General features: G+C 58.6%; 3 protein-coding genes across 3 annotated transcripts; all 3 read right to left on the bottom strand.

Moving 5' to 3' along the window:
* Positions 1 to 3,673: 3,673 nt before the first annotated feature.
* On the bottom strand, positions 3,674 to 9,937 carry ABCC8 (putative ATP-binding cassette protein subfamily C,member 8; the record flags this gene model as incomplete). The annotated part of the gene is made up of 1 exon (XM_001686106.1): positions 3,674 to 9,937. The coding sequence occupies one exon, from the start codon at positions 9,935 to 9,937 to the stop codon at positions 3,674 to 3,676; it is 6,264 nt and encodes a 2,087-aa protein (XP_001686158.1).
* Positions 9,938 to 12,036: 2,099 nt separating this feature from the next.
* Positions 12,037 to 15,327, bottom strand: LMJF_34_0660 (hypothetical protein; the record flags this gene model as incomplete). Its single annotated transcript, XM_001686105.1, has 1 exon — positions 12,037 to 15,327. One exon carries the CDS (start codon positions 15,325 to 15,327, stop codon positions 12,037 to 12,039), a length of 3,291 nt encoding a protein of 1,096 aa, XP_001686157.1.
* Positions 15,328 to 17,437: 2,110 nt separating this feature from the next.
* On the bottom strand, positions 17,438 to 18,367 carry LMJF_34_0650 (19S proteasome regulatory subunit,Metallo-peptidase, Clan MP, Family M67; the record flags this gene model as incomplete). The annotated part of the gene is made up of 1 exon (XM_001686104.1): positions 17,438 to 18,367. The coding sequence occupies one exon, from the start codon at positions 18,365 to 18,367 to the stop codon at positions 17,438 to 17,440; it is 930 nt and encodes a 309-aa protein (XP_001686156.1).
* Positions 18,368 to 18,950: the final 583 nt, after the last annotated feature.

Here is an 18,950-nt window from a genome sequence, read left to right as displayed (position 1 = left end):
AGCCCCCATGAGTCGCGCCAGACCGGAAAGACAAGCAAAGGGAGCAGCCCCGGCACGCCCCCCGGGCGCAACAAGGGTGCGGAAGAGCACCCCCAGCCTTGGACGACAAAGGCAAAAACAAGACACCCCGCCACCCACTATTGTTTGATAAAAACAAGCGTGCTGCGATTGAGGCTTTCCAAAGACAGGTCATTGAAAGAAATGCTAAACGAAGCTCGGGGGAATCGGAAAAGACACATTGGCAGCCGCTAAAAAAAACACCTTTGCAAACACCCAGATGAAACAAGGCTTCGCGTGCCCCATCTTCCCCCCGTCTCCTGAAAAAGCTTTGCTGTGGCTTGCCCGGGGGGAAAAGACGCGCGGGACGGTTTGCTCACCACCACACCCGAAACAGACCAGAGACAGAAAGCCCGGAAATACCAAGGGGATTTTACCCCCCCCCCAAAAAAAAAGCAGAAAACACACCAAAGGGCCAAGGGACACGCTTGCCGAAAGCCAAAACATGTTATCGGGCACGCGAGGGCACAACAGCAGAACATCCTACCTAAAAATCCATAACTTTTCTTTAACAACAGGCCTTTGCTCTTCCGAAACGCTTTGCCCCCCCCCCGCCACCCTCGGTTTTTGCTAAAAACGTGCCCAAAGCAAATCCCAGATGCTTGCCTTTGCCAAACGTACATATTTTCACCGCCGAAAGCCCCATCGAGGGTCGAGGCCTGTTCGGCCAAATGCAAACCGGACTTTACCCTTTTGAAAGGGTTAAGTGCGAAGGGGGGAAATAAATAACGAAAAGCGCCAGTATATAATTTCGAAAAAGAAATAATTGCCCGTGGCTTGTTTACGGGTTTTCAAAGCACCGCCCCCGCCTTTAAAAATATCTCACGAGAAAAACAAAAAATTTCGGTGTGCGCATGCGCGGTGCGCGTGCTGCATCTTGGCCTTCCCCACGTGGCTATGCCGGCAATTTTCAACGAAAAGTTTCTGATAATCAAAACTTTCTGATTCGGAAAAAGAGCGCTCCACAGCAAAAAAAAGAAACGAGAAAAAGAAACTTTTTGGGGTTGGCATGGGTTGCCTTGGCCCGAAAGGCGTTTTTTTTTTAAGCACCAGGAAAGAAGCATCCCTTTGCCAGCCTTTTTTTTTATACCCTTTTCTTTGTTTTGCAGTGGCGTTTCCGCGGGGCGGCCTTTGTGTCTTTTGCCTTTGCGCGGGGTTTGGGGGCCGTTGCGCTGAGCAGCTTTTGCCGTGGCAGGTTTGTCGTAGGCGGGGAGGAAAAAGGGAAAGCACCCCCCCCCCCAAGCCAAACAAACCCGACGACGCAGCCGCCAACCGTCGCGCCCCGGCCCAGCAAAAAAAAAAACGCTAGGACCCGCGTGGGGGCGCCGACGGAAAAAAGGGGGTTTTGGGGCGCGACAGGGGCGGACGCGCAGGGCGACGCGGCACCCACGTTTTTTCTCAAGTTTGGGCGCGGTGGCTTTGTCAAAAAAAAAGAGGCATGCCGGTTTTTCGCGGGGGTGGGTGGGAAAAGGTGCGCGGGGGAAACCCTGGTTTCCGGGACCTGGGCGCGTGTTTTTTTTTGCCGGGTAATGGACCCTGAAATAGCGTGAATGTAGGTGGCTTTCTTTTTTGCCTCTGTGAGGGGGTCAGTTTGAGCATTTGATGGCGACCCCATGCTATTCACTGAGTTCTGGCTTTCGGGTGCCGTAATTTTTCCTTGCTAGGGGGTAAAATCCGTTTTGCTTTTTGCCTTCTCCCCGGTGGGGTGGGTTTTGCGAATTTTAGTGGGCGGGCCTTGCTGTGTTAGCCGCCGGGTTTGCTTGCCTACGGCGTGTGGTGCGGCTTTTGGTTGCTGTTTTTTCGGTGGAAATCTCTGGAACCCCCCGGTGTTTGGGGGGCCGTGTTTTTTCCAGGTGGCTAAACCGCGCGGGGCCGAAAGGTGGTTTCCCGTGAATAAAAAGGACCCCTGTGGTGTCGGGGGCCCTTGCGGGGGCTACGGGCCAGAAACCGCGCCCCCGAATGCTTCTCGGGGCATGTGGCCTTTTGTGGCTTGGGGTCTTTGTTTTTTTGTGTGCGTTCCTGGTGGGGGGCCCCTTTGAATGTTTTTCCCTTGCCTGGGCGGTGGGTCGCGCACCTTTCCATGGAAACCGTTCACCGGCATATTTCAAAACCCACTTATGGGTGGCGCCCTTGTTCTAAACCATGGCGGTCGTGGTGGTTTCTGGTTTCGGTGGGTTTGGGGGTGTTGGCGGTGGGGGTCATGCTCCTGTGGGTTTTGGGTGTGGGGCTTTTGGGTCTCGCCGGCCGTTTCGCCGGGGTTCCCCGCGCTCGCGGTTTCGGGGCCGCTTGGGGGCTTCCCATGGGCTGGGCCCGCGGCTGTTCCTTTGCGGGGGGCCGCCGCGTGTCGGGGGCGGGGTCGCGTGCGTTTCGGGGTTGGGGTCCGCGCCGCGCGGCGCGGTCCTCTGGCTGGCGCTTTTTCTTTTCGCTGTGCGTCTTTTGTGTGTGTCTCGGGGATCCTCCGGGCAGGATGTGGGAAACCCCGGAAGCCAGGCCCCCAGCCCCACGGTTTTGCGGGATCTTATGGGGTACGGCGTTTGCCGCAAAGGGTTGGTGGTGGCGCCGTGTGTCGGCAGAAAGTTGGGTGCGGGGTTGCGGCTTCCTGGTTTGGCCGTGTCGGTGGGGGAAATGGTGTGCGAACCGTATTTTTACTTTTGTTTGTCAAAACTTAGTGTGTTAAGCGAGAAAAACGAAAAAGCTTATTTCGTGCTTTTTACCCAAAGAGGTGCGGGGGGGGGTTTGTGCAAAGGGGCTTGGCTCTCCGCCAAACCTTCGTTGGTACGGCCGCGTGGGTGCAGGGGCTCTTCACAAAGTTGTTTCCCGGCAAGCGGTGGGTTGGCTTGCACCGCTGGTTTTGTAAGGGGTAAACGCGGCGAGGTCGCTTTGGTTCTCTGTTGGGTATGCTTTTTCCCTGGTTGCTTTGGTGTGGTGGGTTGTGTTTTTTGGGGCTTCGGCCCGGGGGTTGTTTCCAGGCGTTTCGCTCTGGTGGTGGGTATGCGTTTTGCCCACGGCGCACCCCCAGAGTGGCGCCCCCTTCCGGGCGCGTGGTGGGGCCTGGGTCTGTGCTGGGGGTGGTCCGGCGGCTTCGCTGCGGCGGGCGGCGGTGGTGGCGCGTCTTGCGGGCGCTGCGGTGTGCCCTTGCTGGTGTGTGGGGTTTGGTGCCGCTGGGGCGCGCCGCCAAGGGGCCTGCTCATCCCCGGAGGAGGGGGGCGGGCTGCGCCCGGGCGGGGGCTCGTGTTGCCAGCGCTTTTTCTGGGGGCCGAGGGAGATGGGGTGGGGGCAGGCTTTTGGGGGCGGGGCAGGGTGGCAAGAGGCACGCGGCCCGACAAGGTCATTTGGAGTGCCCGCTTCACACCCCGAGGAGAGGACGGCTTGGCAATTTCAGGCAAGTAAATGCGCCAGCGGCGTTCCCAGGAGGCAAAGGACAAAAAAAAAACAGCTGACATGGCGTTGGTTGGTGTGCTGTGGTGGGGAGGGCACTGTGCAGGTACGCGGCAGCCGGTTTTGCCGACCTCAAGTTGTCGTTTCAAGCCCAGCAGGAGCAAATCACACAGTCCTTGTTCCCGTTTCACACAAAGGTATCCACAAGCGGCCCATCACCCAGGACCCAGTGTGCGACTCAGAGGTACGACTCCAAGTCCTCCAAACAGTTGACCTCCTCTTTTGACAAGTGCGCGACACACCTGCCCTTCTCTATGACAATGACGCTATCGCACAGGGACATGATAGTCTCCAGGCGGTGTGCGATGAGAAGGACGCCGCTTTTCACGGCGCTGCTGTCGCCGTCGCCCTCACTACCGCGGCATAGCATCTCTTCTTTGATGACTCGTTGGATCAGGTCATCCGTGCGCCGGTCCACCCGTGAGCTAACTTCGTCCAGTAAAACCACGTGTGGCCGGTGCAGGATGGCGCGGGCGAGGCACAGCAGTTGGCGTTGTCCGGCGGAAAGGTTTGATCCACCAGCGGTGACGACGTGGTCCAGTGTGCGGGTGGCGACGTCGACGGTAGAGGTTGGTGATGCGGTAGAGTCAGAGGCGGACTCCGCCGCGTCGCGGGTTGTTGATGACGCAACCTCACCGTCGCCGCCAGTTACGGCTGGCTGTCCCGAGACTGGCACGGCGTGCGACGGCTCGAGAAGTTCATCGAGCGCCACCTTCCGCAGAACCGCGCTCAGACGCGCGTCGAGCGCCTCCGCGTCAACTGTGACCCGCGGCTCACCAGATGCCTCCCGAGACGCGGCACTGTTGTCATCGAGGCCGAGCATGAGGTTGCTGCGACATGTGCCTTGCAGGAGAAGCGGTTCCTGGGAGACCAGCTGGAAATAGTTCTTGCGAAGCTCATGCTGCGGGAGATGGATCGCGTTGAGCTGTCGTGCCTTTGGCCTTGGAGAGGAAGAAAAAAGCGCGCCAGGAACACGGATTTCACCCTCTACAACGTCCATGAGCCCAAGCAAAGCGTTGAAGAGGGATGACTTGCCGTTGCCTGTACGGCCAATCAGGCCCACACACTCGCCCGGGCGCAGCGTGAAACAGATGTCCGATAGCACCCACGGCAGTTGTGGTTGGTATTTCGCACACAGGTGGCGTACATCGAGCAGCAGGCACGTGTCCGGTTCCGTGGCGGCGCGCTGCTCCGACGCCGAGGAATCATCATCGCTGCAACCCTCTGCGGCTGCTGGTGTATCCTCCTCTGGTATCTCTTCCTCGAGGCGCAGGAGCTGTTCAGCGCTGACGAACTGGTTCTGAAACATGCCGAAGCGTCGGCACAGCATCGACAGGGAGCGCGACGCGGTCATGCTGGAAGTGATGCCCAGTCCAGCAAACGCCGCGCTGCCGGCGGACGTCGTCGCCGACAGACACACAGTCAGAACGGAAAGGAGTGCGAGCGCTGAAGTCAAGGCAAGGGCAACAAACTCCAGCCGCAGGGCAACCCAGCGATCCGCGGTAAGGCCGGCGTTGGCGGCGACGTGAACAGCGTCGAGTGCCTCGTTCATCTCCTGCAAAAGCTGGTCCTGTAGCACCGAACCGAAGGCTCGAATCGTGATCGCCCCGTTCACGGCATCCTTCATGACGGCAACTGATCGACTCTGCAGCACACCTTCCAGCGCGCGAACTTGCTTGGTGAAGGATAGAAAGCGAACCGTCAGATGGTAGAAGAGAAGCGCGGATATCGGAAGCACAGCGATGAAAGGGCCGAAGTGGATAGCGTTGAAGCACACCATGCCGAAGAGCTGGAGAATTGTCAGGAAGATGAGCTGAGCCGACTCGCCAAGGGCGCGATCTACCACTTCCTGATCGCGACTGAGAATCTGCAAGAGCCGACTGGATGGAATGCGGTCGAAGTAGGAGACCGGGGCCTTGAACAACTTGCGCACTGCGTGCAGCTGCAGCGCGTCGGCCATGCGCTGATACGAGCGAAAAAAGTAGTCGGTGCGGATCATCGACAGCAGCGCGGCGCTGAAGCCGATGAAAGCGTAGGTTCCGAGGAACTGCGCGACAACGGTGTCCAGCACAAAAGGGTTGCGCCACACAACAGGAACACCCAAGATGGTGAAGACGGGGACCACCGGTGGCGGTGGTGGCGCCGGCGTCGCTTTGTCGCCTCGCAGGACGACAAGAGACAGCATGTCAAGCATGAACTTGCGCGCTCGCTGGGACTTGGTACTGCGCAAAATGGTCTCGTAGGCTGCATTGCGCTTATCGTAGAGGGAAATGTACACACCCAGCCAGTTGTCCATCAGCGTCCGGAAAAGCTGCATGGACACACTGAGCACAAAGAACCACAGGAGCCGCCCGCCGCCGATGTACTCGATGAAGAGCCGGTGCAGATCCGCGGCGCGCGGGAGAAGGGAATCGGTGCCGGTCGCAGGCCGCCGCACGGATGGCACCGATGACGACTTGGGTGATGCTTCTGCCACCGGCTTCGACTTTGTGGACAAAGGAAGGGTGGAATCGTTCTGGCGCGTCGACGAATCCGCCACCGCAGCGCTAGCGGCCTGGTAGTGAATGGACCGTCGCTGTTCTTTTGTCGCCGCCGCCGCCGTCGCGTTGCGCCACGCGCTCTTCTGCTGGTGCACTTGGTCCTCCGTCGGCGCCTGGTGGGTCATGTCTTCGTGCAGTGTGCCATCCGGCCACAGATGAAGCACGCGATCTGGCATCAGCAGGCTCACCGCAGCGTGTGTGGCGAGCACAATAGTTTTTGTGCGGCGCTGCGCGACGGAGGAGGATCCTGCGCCAGCGCACAGGAGTCCATGGAACAGGTTCGCAATGATGTGCTTCTGCACCTCAACATCGAGTGCGGAGAGCACATCATCAAAGATGAACACGTCCGTCTCGCTGTAGCGGTACACAGCACGCGCTAGCGCCACTCTCGCGCGCTGGCCCCCCGACAACTTCGAGCCACCCTCGCCCACCATGGTGCGATCACCCTTTGCCAGCGCCTTGATGTCATTCTTGAGGCCGCAGGCTTCGAGCACGCGATTGTACCACTCTCTTTCCGTCGCGCTCTCGGGGATGTCGTCGGAGACGAGGCGAATGTTTTCTCGCATAGTCCCCTGGCGCAACCACGGCACCTCGGCACAGTACACCACACGGCCGCCCACCTGAAATCCCTGACTATCGGACGAACCCCTCGTCTCCGACGACGCTGTTGTGCTCCTCGTACTCGTGGCACGACTGTCATTCGGCATGACGTACAGCTCTCCCAGCATGGAAAGTAGCAGGGCGCTTTTCCCGCACCCTGTGGGACCATGCACCACGACAAACTCACCGGGAAAGATGTTGAGGGTGATGCCGTGTAGAACGACCGCGCGCGAGCCGCTCTCCCGCGGACTACTATATGCGCTGAGCATAGAACTTGAAGGGGCATCCTCTTCCCCTCTCCTGTCACTTTCCTTGGACGCAGCGTTCGGTGAACGGGTATAGCCGCGCAACCCTTTCGGGGAGTTGCAGGAGAGTGCGTTGTCGAATGCGATTTGATCTGCCACGGCTGCCTGCGTGTTCCATGCGAATGTGCCACGCTCACATCGCACTTCGCCCGCCCTCACAGCTACGGCGACCGACGGCTGCACTTCTCTCGCCGCGCCCTCGTCGGTTTGCTGGCGTAGGCGATGCTCCACGTAGGCGGTGCTGGCGTTCTCGCCGGCTTCGAGCTCGGAGAGAAAGCGCTCGATGCGTTGCATCGAGGTGTAGCCGCGAGAGACTTGCGAGTAGAGGTGCGGCAGCGTCCAGACAGGGAACCGCATCACCTGCAGCGCCGCCATCGTCGGCACTAACACCGCCGCGTCCATGACGCCACCAGTGAGAAGGTACGACCCGCAGCACACGAGCGCGACCAGCAACGTTGTCACCTCCGTTTGCGCCGCAGCAACGCTCTCTGCTTGTCCAACGAGCTTCGTTCCATCACTCTCTCTCACGCGGGCTTCTTCCACACGTCCAACGAGGCACTTTTCCAGTGCCATGGACTTCACTGTGCGCATTGACGAGAGGGCAGCGGTGAGATCGCTGAGGCGAGACTCGTTGTTCTTGGCTTGCTGCTGCGCTGTGCGCACGCGGGCGGCACTGCTACGGTTCAGGGGAATCAGCGCGATGAGAGCAGCAAACGTAGCGGTCGTAGAGAAGAGCCCGACGTACGTGTACATACTCATCAAGGATGATATGATCACAAAGGGGTGACCCCACACGTTGTGCAAGAAGATGAGGCAGTCGGCGCAGTTGGTGACGTCGACGGTGAGAAGCGACATGACTTCGCCTTCGCGTGACAGCGTAGCGGTGGTGGTAACTTCCTCAGCTGTTGGTATTACCGTTGGCAAGGGCAACGCATCTTTTACTCTCCCGTCGTTCTTCTCACTCGGGCGAGTGGGGGAATGCGGGATGTCGGATGCCGACGGTGACATGGAGGCCCTCTTGCCGCCACCGCCCCTGCCTCCACCAGTGTACGCCAATGGCGTTGCCAGAGACTGCCGCAGCAACAACGTCTTCAATGCAGAGGCGGACTTGAGGCAGGAGGCATACAGGTGGGTCAGGTACAGCTGGAAAAAGAGAGCTTGAAGCGACACGACTAGAATGAGACTCAGGCAAATCAGGAGGCCGCGGCCGAGGTAGCTCTGACGTACGCTGATGTTCGATGCGCTCACTTCCTTCAGAAAGGCCACCAGCGACTTCACGACTCGCGGGGCCAGCAGCGACAGCAGGTCTTGCGTCAGCTTCAGCGGGACACAGACAAACACAAACTGACGGCCGCTGGGGTGGCGCAGAAACGCGCGAAAGAGCGACGAGCCACTCCGGGCAAGACCCCATTCGCCCTGTCGTGTGTCCGCTCCGCGTGCGGAGGGAGGGAGGAAGAAGACTGCGAAGGCATGCAACAGGACGCGGCGGATAGGTTCTGTGATGAACATAAAACTGCGCTCCAACCACCTAACCTCTCCGCGAGCACCAGGCTCGTGTCGGCGCTGCCACAGCGTCCACGCTGGCTCGTCGATCGCGTCGCGCGTGCGCAGAGAGCGTGGAAGTCGCGGTAGTCGGTCCACTACACGCAGCAGTGCGCGCCAATGACCACGTCCGTCATCGATGATGGAGGACAAGGGTGGAGGCGAGAAGGTGTTGAGGGGGGAGAGCAGAGTGAAGTTCATGAGAGGGCTGAGCCAGCTGTCCGTCACCAACGAGGCAAACGAGGCTGTGTTCGGGTTGGGAAAGGCGTCGCCGGGGCGATGGGTTGCTTCCGTTGGGGGGCCAACGCGTCTGGGGTCACCCACGCCACGCCTTACCGTGCCCGGCACCTGCCCTCGCATGTCTTCCTCCTCCTCCGTGTCCGACGCTGCCGTGCCAGGAGAGCAGCCTGAAAGCAGTGGTGTGGCAGTGAAAATATTGGGGCACAGGTGCACCGCGTTGGTGGCCTTGCGGGACCGCTTCCAGAGAGCGCCGCATACGGGACACCGCTCCCACCCGTTGGGTATGAAAAGGGGCCGCACCCCGACAAGCGCGTGAAAGAGGCGCTGCGCATCCAGCGCTACTACAACTCCCAGTACCACCTTCACGAATATGATCACAAACGCGCCAGCGGCGATAGCGTCGGCTGTTGAGTCGAACAGCTGCGGAGGGAGAAGCAGCGAAGCCTCGATTTGGAAGCTGGCGATGGCTTGGTGACGCACCTGCAGTTGGCGCAGAGAAGCGTACGTCGGCTCCGTCGCCCCAGGGACGCGACGCGTCTTGCCCGTAGCGCTCTTCGCGGCTTCTGTCGAGTTCAACACGGGGTAGCTCATGAACCAGGCCAGCTCGACAGCAGCCAGAGCGAAACGAAGCATGCTGTCATACCCGTTGCCATACCGCACGGTGATGTGCAGTGGCACTGGCTTCCGCGAGCCACCCCGCTCCAGCTGCCGTCGACTCCGACACAGCGCTGTGAGGCTGCTGAGGAAACCGGTGAAGAGCCGCAACGCAGCGAGTACACTGTTGAGACAGATGAATGCGAGCCCGAAGAAGAGCACCATGCTAGATGGAGACTTCCACAAAAAGGCAACAAATTCTCGTGACGCCGCAAGCGCGCCCATCGCACCCGTGCCGCCCTTCGTCTTCAATACATCCACTAGTCCATGTAGCAGTGTCTGGTCTACTGACCGACAAATCCTGTTACATACACGAATGAATGCTTCCTTGGCCATGTCGGTTTTGGTGACGTTGGCACTCGTGAAAGTGATCGTCGCGTTGAAGAATTGGTCCACCAGTTGCCCCCACAGAATGTGAAGAAAGCACAGGTGAATCAGAAAGAAGGCGTATCCCGGGATACGCCGCAGCACACCATGCACGAGAAAGGTGGAGCGACTCCGCGACGCTTTCCCTTCAACGCCCGTCAAGGTGCTGCTGGACATGGCAGGCGCCTTTCCCATTCTGCCGCTCCTCCGCTCCTTTATGTTTCTCTGTGGTGAAGCACACACCACACACACACGGGAATGCGGAGAGGTAGATGCGTGTCAGAAGCAGAGCCTGAGGAAAGCGACGCGCACCTCGTTACCTACTCTGAGTTGTCACGGAAACTCCCTCACAGTGAAGTTGGCAGCACGACCAAACGGCAAGGGGGAGAGAGAAAGGAGAGCGCCCAGGAGGGGAGTAGTGACGGCACCCTTCCCCCCTCCCAATGAAAAAAAGAAGAGTTGAAAAGGAAAGCGGACAGGAAAGCCACAAAGAAAGAAAACAAAGTGATAAAGACACACATACACATACACACACATACACACACACACACATACACATACACACAGTGCAGTACCATGCGCACAACAACAAAAAAACACACACAATTCGCAAAGACAAGTCCACAGAAGAGAGAGGGAGAGGGCAGGAGTACGGCAACGGGATAAATGACAAAAACAACAAGAACGGAGCAAAATAGACAGAGACGGTTGTTGCTGAAGCATGCGCTTCGAAAGACAAGAGACACCTGCACGAACGCCACGACAGCACCGGAGCAAAGGATCTAATGGGATGCCCCCTTTTTGGTTTGTGCTTGTCAGAGTCTGTCCGGCTTTACCACGGGAGGCAAATTTCGCCGCCTTCTCCACTTCGTCTGTTGTCAAGGGACTGTTGTGCGTCTTCACTGTGTCTTGGTGGAACGTATATATATATATATATATATCTAAATATGTCGAGACAGAGCACAAGAAAATAAAGAGCAAGAAACCGCACTGCACACAACACCTTTCCCTTTCGTTTTGTTCTTGACAGTCTCGCTTGCATGCACACGCACACAGAGAAATGCACGCGCTGGCCTCGTTAACGAGTGGCGCCACACCCACGCAACTCCACGCTGCCGCCACAAGCAACAGGTAGGTCCTTGCCTACCACCACCCTGAAAGAGATAATAAACAGACACCCGACAAAAGAAAACAACCAGGAAAAGAAGAGGTTACACCTGGGAGTAGCGGTAAGGGAAAAGGGGGGATGTGATCGATAATCGTAGAGACACCCTGTGGGCTTTGGCCCGCTTTGTGCGCCTAGGATTTAGTGTTGAGGCAGGTCTGCGAGGGAGCTATGAGGTACTTCACTACGCTCTCCGTGTGGATGCGGTATTTCGGCTCGTTGATACCGAGCAGACAAATGTGAGGACCGCAAACAAGACACATACATGCCAGTGTGCGCGCGTGTGTAGGTGTTGAGGGAGGGCCCGTGAGAGGACATCAGCGTAATAAGGTTTGGGAGATGGGGGAGGGCAAGTGACGGTGAGGAGGCGGGCGGCAGGCTTGAGCACACAAAACGTACGTTCGCGTATTCCCCCCATTTAAAGATGAGTGCAGCGGTATGCAGCGAGAGAGAAACGGAGGAAGTGCTCGATGGACAGACGCAGAAATTCTTGCCATCATCGCCGTCTGCGTGGCCGAGCTCGGGCGCATATGCGCGTCAGTGGTGCGTGCGTGGGCCAGTGCCCATGAGAGTATCTCCACGGCACCACTTTGCCTAAGGCGATTCGGTTTGTATATTCTGCGCCCATGGAAACTCCTCCACGCGGTTGAAATGAGAACAAAGCAGGCACGAGCACAAAATGCATCCGGTGGCCCACAAAAATGCTACCTTCCTTAGCGAGAGGGGGTGTGGGAGGAGAGGGAAGCGAGAGGTCAAGCACAGGCGTCCGCGTCCAGATGACGTGGTGCACACCAGCAAACACGAGGCACATCCGAAGCTCCGCGCATTCAAACACACCATGACCCACGGCTGACACTTCAGTGCCGGAGAACTCAAAAGGGTGTTCTCCCTCCATAAACGTGATACGAATGGCGCGGCGGAGGGGGGGGCTGGGAGGGGGAAGAGGACAGGCCGGGGCAGCAAGCACCTCTGCAAGGTCAATAGCTGTGTTCATGAACACACATATCCGTACAAAAGGTCCTCAGGAGCTGGGTGTGTGTGGAGACGATACATGGGCGACAACCCTTTTGAGAGTCGAACATGAGTGAAGGAGAACAGGGGCTCAGGTGCCCACCGCCGCGCCCCTTTCCTACAGCTTCCACCATTTCCACCTGACCTCCGCATCTTCCTGCAAAAAGAGCGAAAACTGAACTTGAATGAGGAGGAGCAGGCTCTTCTCCGAACTGCCTGTGCGTCCAGCACCAGACTTGCGCGCAGAAGCGCTTGGATGGGCCGTGGCTGCCTTCGCTGCCGTTTTGTCGTTCAACGCCTCTGTGATGTCGTCGTCGGAGGATGTGAAGCCGCGCAGCCCCGGCATTGTGAACAGCCGGAACAGCTTGTTCACTACGACGACAGGCACGTTGCGCTTGTCGTCAAAGAAGAGGCGAATACGCATCCCGTGCATTTCGGGTGACACCGATACCTCTCGCATCGAAGTACTGGAGAGTAGCGAGCGAGGAGAGCGCGAAGGGGGCTCCATTGTGGCAGAGGCGGAACGGGTGGGAATCAGATAGGCGGAGCCATCGACATCTTCGTGAAACAGCTTGCGGGGTGCCATAGCGGTGTCCGCGGGCTGCGCGGTCGGCGCTAAAGGATCCTCTGCTTGCTTCATCATGTCGCGGGAGGCAGAGGGAGCTTGACGAGAGCCTGGGTGCGATCCCTGCCGAGACGCTGGTGCACTGCCCCACTGCTCGCACTGCCGTTTCACAGCCTGCTGCACCCGCTCACGTTGCCGCTGCTCCATCTCTTTCCGCTCTTCCTTCACCTGCTTGGCAATGAGGCGGCTACGCAAAATGTCGAGAAAGGCAGCGAATTCGTGCAGACGCGGCTCGCCAACCAACAGAGGCAGTTGTTTGGGCCTGCGACGACGCCGCTCTCGGCGGAGACGCGCCACGGTCTCCTTGCGTCGCCGCGCTTCCTCTGACAAGCAGTGTGCCGGAAGGACGTCCAGTACTGCAGCTGGCTGCTCTTTTTCCTCCGTGGACTCCACCGAGGCCCCTGGCGGAGGCAGTGGTGCTGTCGTTGCCGGCGAGATGTTCAGCGAAAGTGAAGAGGGAGCCGCGTCTGAGGAGCGGCTTGAGGAGGATGACACGTTCCACTCGTCTACAGCGTGAACGGTGTGCTGCCGGTGTCGATGGTCGTTTCCGCTCCTGTTCGTCACACTTGTCGAGGAGGGAAAACTATGGTAGATGCGCAGCACACGTGAGCCGTGCAGAGATGAGTGCATGGAGGTGGTGATCTCTTTCACAGCGGGCTCCGCCTCTGCTGTTTTTTTGAGTGGGATAGAGGCTGTTGCACCACTGCCAGAAGTCTGCAGCTTCCCTTCTTCGTGCGTTGCGTCCACCGGAGTCACCCGCGCTGTTTTCTCCGCCTCCGTCTCCTCATCCAGGTCGCCCACCTCTGCCTCGTCCCTCTCCAGTGCTTCCAGTGCCAGCCCCAGCCGCTCCATCCCCACCTGCTCGCACAACAGCTGGTACGGGAACCCCATAAAGGACTGCTGGGAGGCCAGCACCACCTCTCGCACTGCAGAGAAGATCTTCTCACTTCGCGCCTTGGGATCAGTGGGGAAGAGAAGGGAGGCGTGATAGAGCGCAGGGTTGTAGCCGGAGACGGAGAGGAGAGGATCCCCCACAAAGTCCGGCAGGCTCGCCCGCATCTTGACCACTGCACCCTTGAGGGCTGCCGTACCTGCGGAGAAAAAATGCTCCAACAAGGTCGTCTTTCTCCTCGACGCCGGACCGGAGCTGGAGTTGCCAGCGCCTAATGACGCCGCCGCAGTCGCCGCGGGTGTAGTGGCAGCATCGCCTTTTTGTTCAGCTGCCAAGGCAGCGGCCAACTTCTTCATATGCTGCTGGCTTCTGTCGTAGCTGTACTCGACGTAGCTCAAGATGGCCGCCAAGGCAATGTTAGCGTCGTGGTAGGGTGTGTCTTCGACCAAGAGGGTCTCGCGGGGGATGTCACGCTCAAACTGCTCCCAAACGTACAGCCACTCGTGGGCCAGCGCGTTCGGGTCCGCAAAGCGGCGCGATATTTCTTGCCGTTCCGCGTGCGTGAGACCACTGGAGCCGGCGAGCCAGTGATGTTTGCGCAGCGCGCGATCGAGCTGCTGCTGCCGCTTCTTGTTCTCGTCAATCGTCTCTTCGAAATCTGGGGAGTAGCGGTAGCGAAACACAACCGGCACACTTTCGCGATAGTGGTTCGCCTTCTGCAGGAGCACGTGCGGCTGCATCGCCTCCAGTTTCGCCGCTCGCTCGGTCTCTTGGGCCGGGGTTAGAGGCGCGGGAACCGGTTTCGCCCCTTTACCTACCGCAGCAGCAGGGCCAGCGGCGTCAACATGAAGATTTGTGGCGGAGCCTGGAGTCGGCTCGGAAAATATTGTTGTCCTGCCGCTCGCACGCGAGTCCCTTGACGATGGAAACACCGGGCTCTCAAGGGCAACGCTGTGCGGCGTCGCGGCAGGCGCCGAGGAAGAGCCCGGGTTCATCACCTCTGAGTCACGACTGCGCACAAGAAACATGTAGGAGGCGGGAACGCGCGGCGAGCCAGATTCTGTTCCTTCTGCCACTGCCGCGGTGACAGCCTCCGCTGCGACGATACTCGGCGGGAAAGCAGCCTTGGTCTGTAGAAACGTGTGAGCGGGACCTGGCACGGCGGACGGCGAGGGAATGCTTGGGTCTGCAGCGGTGGATGGGGCGCCAGCGCTTTCGGTTCTTTGGTTTGGTGGCAGAGCAGAAGCGGGAGTCGCGACCTGCGCGTGGCCCTCTTCAACTACACCTGTCGCTTTCACAGCCATGGATGCGGGCTTGGCGGGCAACGCTGAGGAGGCGGCAAGTGTCGTGTTCCACTCCTGCGTCATGGCAGGCGAGGGGGACGGGACGGCGCTGGTGCGGACAGCGCCGCCTTGAGTAGCGTAGGTGCACAGCTGGTCACACTGCTCCTCTTCACATGCTACGTAGGAGTGAAAGCCAGAGAGCGCGTCAGAGAAGAGGGCTCCCCGGGCAGCAGTGAGGGAGACGGTGTAGCGCGGAGACTCGTAGAACTCTTCCATCGTCGCCGGCAGTTCTCCCTTCATCTTTCGAGATGCAGGGTATCTGTTTTCCGAGGTTGTGACGAGCTCTGTAAGACTCTTGGCAGAGCTCCCGAGGCCGCCCAAGGACCGTCCCTGGTGCTTCTCCTTTGGCTGCTGCACCGCACGGATGCATTCAACTGCCTCCTCGGTGCTCTTGACGTGACCCAGAACGTACACAAAATCATTGTCAGAGTTGTTGGACGACGTTGAGGGCGAGCGTGACCGGGAGGAGGGGGGTGCCGGGCTGCTGCTGCGTCGCAATGTGCGCTGGCCCTGCGGCCCAAGTGACGGCTTTCGAAGCGGAGGCGGCATTGACGGAGCATGCGTTGCCCTGACGGCGAGTGCGTGGGGCTGAAATGCGCCGCGTCGAAGCGGGCAGAAAGCCGCAGACGGGGCTTCAGTGGACGGCGAAAACAAGAGAACAAAAAACGTCTGCGCCTCTAGTGCGAACAATGCAGAGACGAGAGGGGGAGAGGCACTAACGCACGAAAAGACAAAGGAAAGAAGGGCGTTGAGGGGAGCAAGGAGTGGGGGAGTGTGTGCCGCTGAGTTGGTGCTCCAGTGGCGCAGACCCGGGGGAGGAGGGGGAGGGAAGCAGTGAGAGCGAATTTTCGTGGGAGGCTTCTCAGCGGAAATGAGGAAGGGGGAAGGAAAGAGTGAAAGAGGGGTTCGAGAGGGTAGGCATACACACATACCCCCCAACATGCACACAGGGAGGGTGGGGGTGGGGGGGGAGAAAAAAATGGCGTTGGGGGTTTCACCTGGTCATCGGAAGACAGCTGTGCACACACCCTTGAATGCCCCGCAGAGCACCTCTGGACGTTTGGCAGCTTGTTCTGGCTTTTGGCGTGCCAGCTCTACACACGAAGTGGTAGGGAAGGCCCCCCCCCTCCAACTCGAGGTGAATGCGGGCGCGGTAGGCGGCCCCGTAAACAACAAAGATTAACGTGGAAAGGAAAGCGAGCCATGCGGCTATCTGAGGGGACGGAATGAGCATGTGAGAGAGCTAAAGGTGAGCACAGGTAGTAAAGGATGTGCATTAATGAACCCCTTTCAAGCCCGTTTCAGCTCTGCTTGTTCACCAGAATTTCCCTTCGTCACGAATGTCGGGAAAGTCACCGCTCAGGCCAGGAACAACACTCGAAAAAAAGATGAGAGCAAAAGCAGATGACCAAGACGGGCTGATAAGAGAACAGAGCAGCCACCACAAGGAAAAAAATATACGCACCGACGCAGCGGAGCTCTGCTGCGTTGTTTAGCGACGGGTAGCAGTACGAGGTACGTTGAGTAAGGAGCGCTCACGAGCCTCGCTATTTGACGCAACGTGGCCAGCATCTCCTGCTGGTTTCTTATCATGACCTCGGGTGGGGAAGAACGACAGAAAAGAGACGACACACACACACACTTCACACGAAACCAGCAGTGAGGGAAAAAGAAGCCACGGAGGAGGAGGTGAGACAGACAGAATGGGCTTATGGTAGGCTGAGGCTTTTCTTTTCCGCCAATGAATGTGTGAGAGAAAACCACCACAAAGAAAAAGGGGAGAAGAGGGGCCCCCCACCCCTGGAAGGGGGAGGGTGAGGTGGTAGATGGAGAGCTGCACAGTGAAGCAGTGGCGATGTCGCCAGCGACAGGAAGAGGCAAAGGAGGAGAAGAGGTGCGAGAGAGTACGTTGGGGAGGGGGAAAGACAAACGCTGGGAAGGGACGAGGCTGCTGAGGGGCCTTTTCGTTCGTTCGCCATCAGAGTGGAGGTGCGGGAGAGCGAAGGAAAGCCGATCGTGCGACGGGGAAAAAAATAATGTATGCCTGCTGGCGAGAGAAAGGCAGAGATAGAGGGGCAGAAAGGAGTGGTAGGGAAAGATGGGGAGAACAGGGGTGTTTCGGTGGGGACGAGGGAGAACGCGGACGCTGTCTTTTCCATGACTGCAGCTGCTCTCTGTTCTCGACCCCGGGTGCGGCTTCGACATCAGTTCTGCAACGTCCCTTTCTGAGCACTTCGCAGCAAGCCAGAAACCGAGACGAAAAACGACAGAAAAGGAAGAAATATCAGGTCTTGAGAGATGCTGGCGTTCTTTTCTTCCATTATGGTCGCACTCGCTGTCACATCTGTTGAGGGTCATTGGTGACCTCATGGCACGCTCAAATCTATATATGCCGATAGTTTTTTTGCCTTTGCATTTCGTACACAGACAAGAAAAAAGCGGACCGCATGCTCTCTCACACGTCGGCAGTAGACATCGCCCTATACGCACACTCATACTCACAGGGATATACTTGGCTCCACAAGGTACCAGGTATGCACACACACACACACACACACACACACACACACACACAGACAATGATTGCATCCCGTCGCGCAAGGCCGCAATGACAGCAACAGGAAAGAACGAAGTCCAAGAGAAGAGGGAAAATAAAATATCAGAACACCACTGCGTTGATCATGGCGCCGATGGATTGGTTGAGGTTGCGGTGGATGACGTTTTCCGCCTCCATCTGCAGGTGGGACATGGCGTTGATCTGACCGACGTTGCCGAGATCGTCCTCGTCGCGTCCTTGCGTTATGTACTTCTCCGCCTGCTTTGAGAGGGAGATAAGCTCGCGAATGCTCGTGCGGGTCTCCCGCTGGTACACCTTCGCCTTCTCCAACTTGAAGCCCTCCTGCCAGCCCTTGCGGTACACGTTCAGCAGCAGCCGCAACTCGTGGTTCTTCTTACGGAAGGTGACAGGCAGGTTGTAGTACTGGCGGTTGAGATTGTGGGAGAGGGCCACAGCCGACGGCTTGGACAGAAATCCGATGTTCGACGTCACCTGACGCGGCTCCACGTACTCACCCATTGCCCGCATAGCCATAATTTCCTGGGGGATAGTGCGGAAGGCGTCAATCACCACCTTGCCGCGCACCGACTGGATGGGGTCCACCACGACCGACACGCTGCGCGGGGTCAGATTCTCGTAGCCGGCGGCTGTCATCACATCCTCCGAGGACAGCCAGCAGCCAAATCCGGGATGGCTGTGGTACCACCCCACGACGTTCTCGTGACGACCGACCAGTTTCAGCTTGTCCAGCATGTGCACCTGGTACTCCGGGTCGACCGCCTCGACGGACTGACCCGTGGCGGTCTGCGGCATCGAGAAGACATCCGCCACACGAATCGTATAGTCGTCGATCTCCTCGCCAATCATGAGGCCCATCACCTCCAGCGGCACGCCGGCGCGACCGTGAATGAGCATCTTCAGCAGCGCGATAGACGAAATCTGAATCGTTTCCGCAGTGTCGCGGGCATCGCGCACCTCAGTCTGGCGGCCCATGCCGCGGCCAGCCATCATTCCGAAGGCCGAGGGGTCCATCTTGTACCTGCACCCCTGTGCGTATGTATCTGCGCTTATGTGACGAGACTGTGCGTTTATAAGCTCGAAAGGAGTTGAGGGACAGCTTGGGGTGGGTGGGCGAGCAGAGGCACGTTTCGTGGAGGAGGGGGGAGGATACAATGCTGCACGGCAGTGCACTTGCAATGGAGCGGAGACACGTGGAAGAATAAAAGGAAAACAGTAACCCAAATGAAATCAAAGAAATCCCTTCAACGACGGCAGTGGTGCTGACGGTTGCGAGACTCGGCAGATGTGCGTGCGCGTTTGAGAAAGGCGGGAAAGGGAGTGGGAGAGAGAAAAAGGACAGGCCTTCACCAGTCACGCAGCGCTTCAATGTGCGTATTGTGCTCACGTCGGTAGCGCGTTCTCTGTCGCACCGCCGAAAGGAAGGATAGCCCACAAGGAGGAAGAAGAGCGAGAGAGTAAAGGTAGATGGGGAACACACGTACTAGTACAAGGTAGCGAGTTGGGCCTCAGGAGCGGTGTCGCCGGCGGCAAGAGCAGAAGCAACACCAGGAGGAGCCCTCATGGCGTACATTTCCGGTGCGGAGCTATGCGCGTT

This window comes from Leishmania major, chromosome 34, assembly GCF_000002725.2.
Source record: "Leishmania major strain Friedlin complete genome, chromosome 34".
In the NCBI taxonomy this organism is placed as follows: Eukaryota; Euglenozoa; class Kinetoplastea; order Trypanosomatida; family Trypanosomatidae; genus Leishmania; species Leishmania major.
The sequence above is the reverse complement of the archived record's forward strand: the minus strand, read 5'-3'. Positions and strand labels throughout refer to the sequence as shown.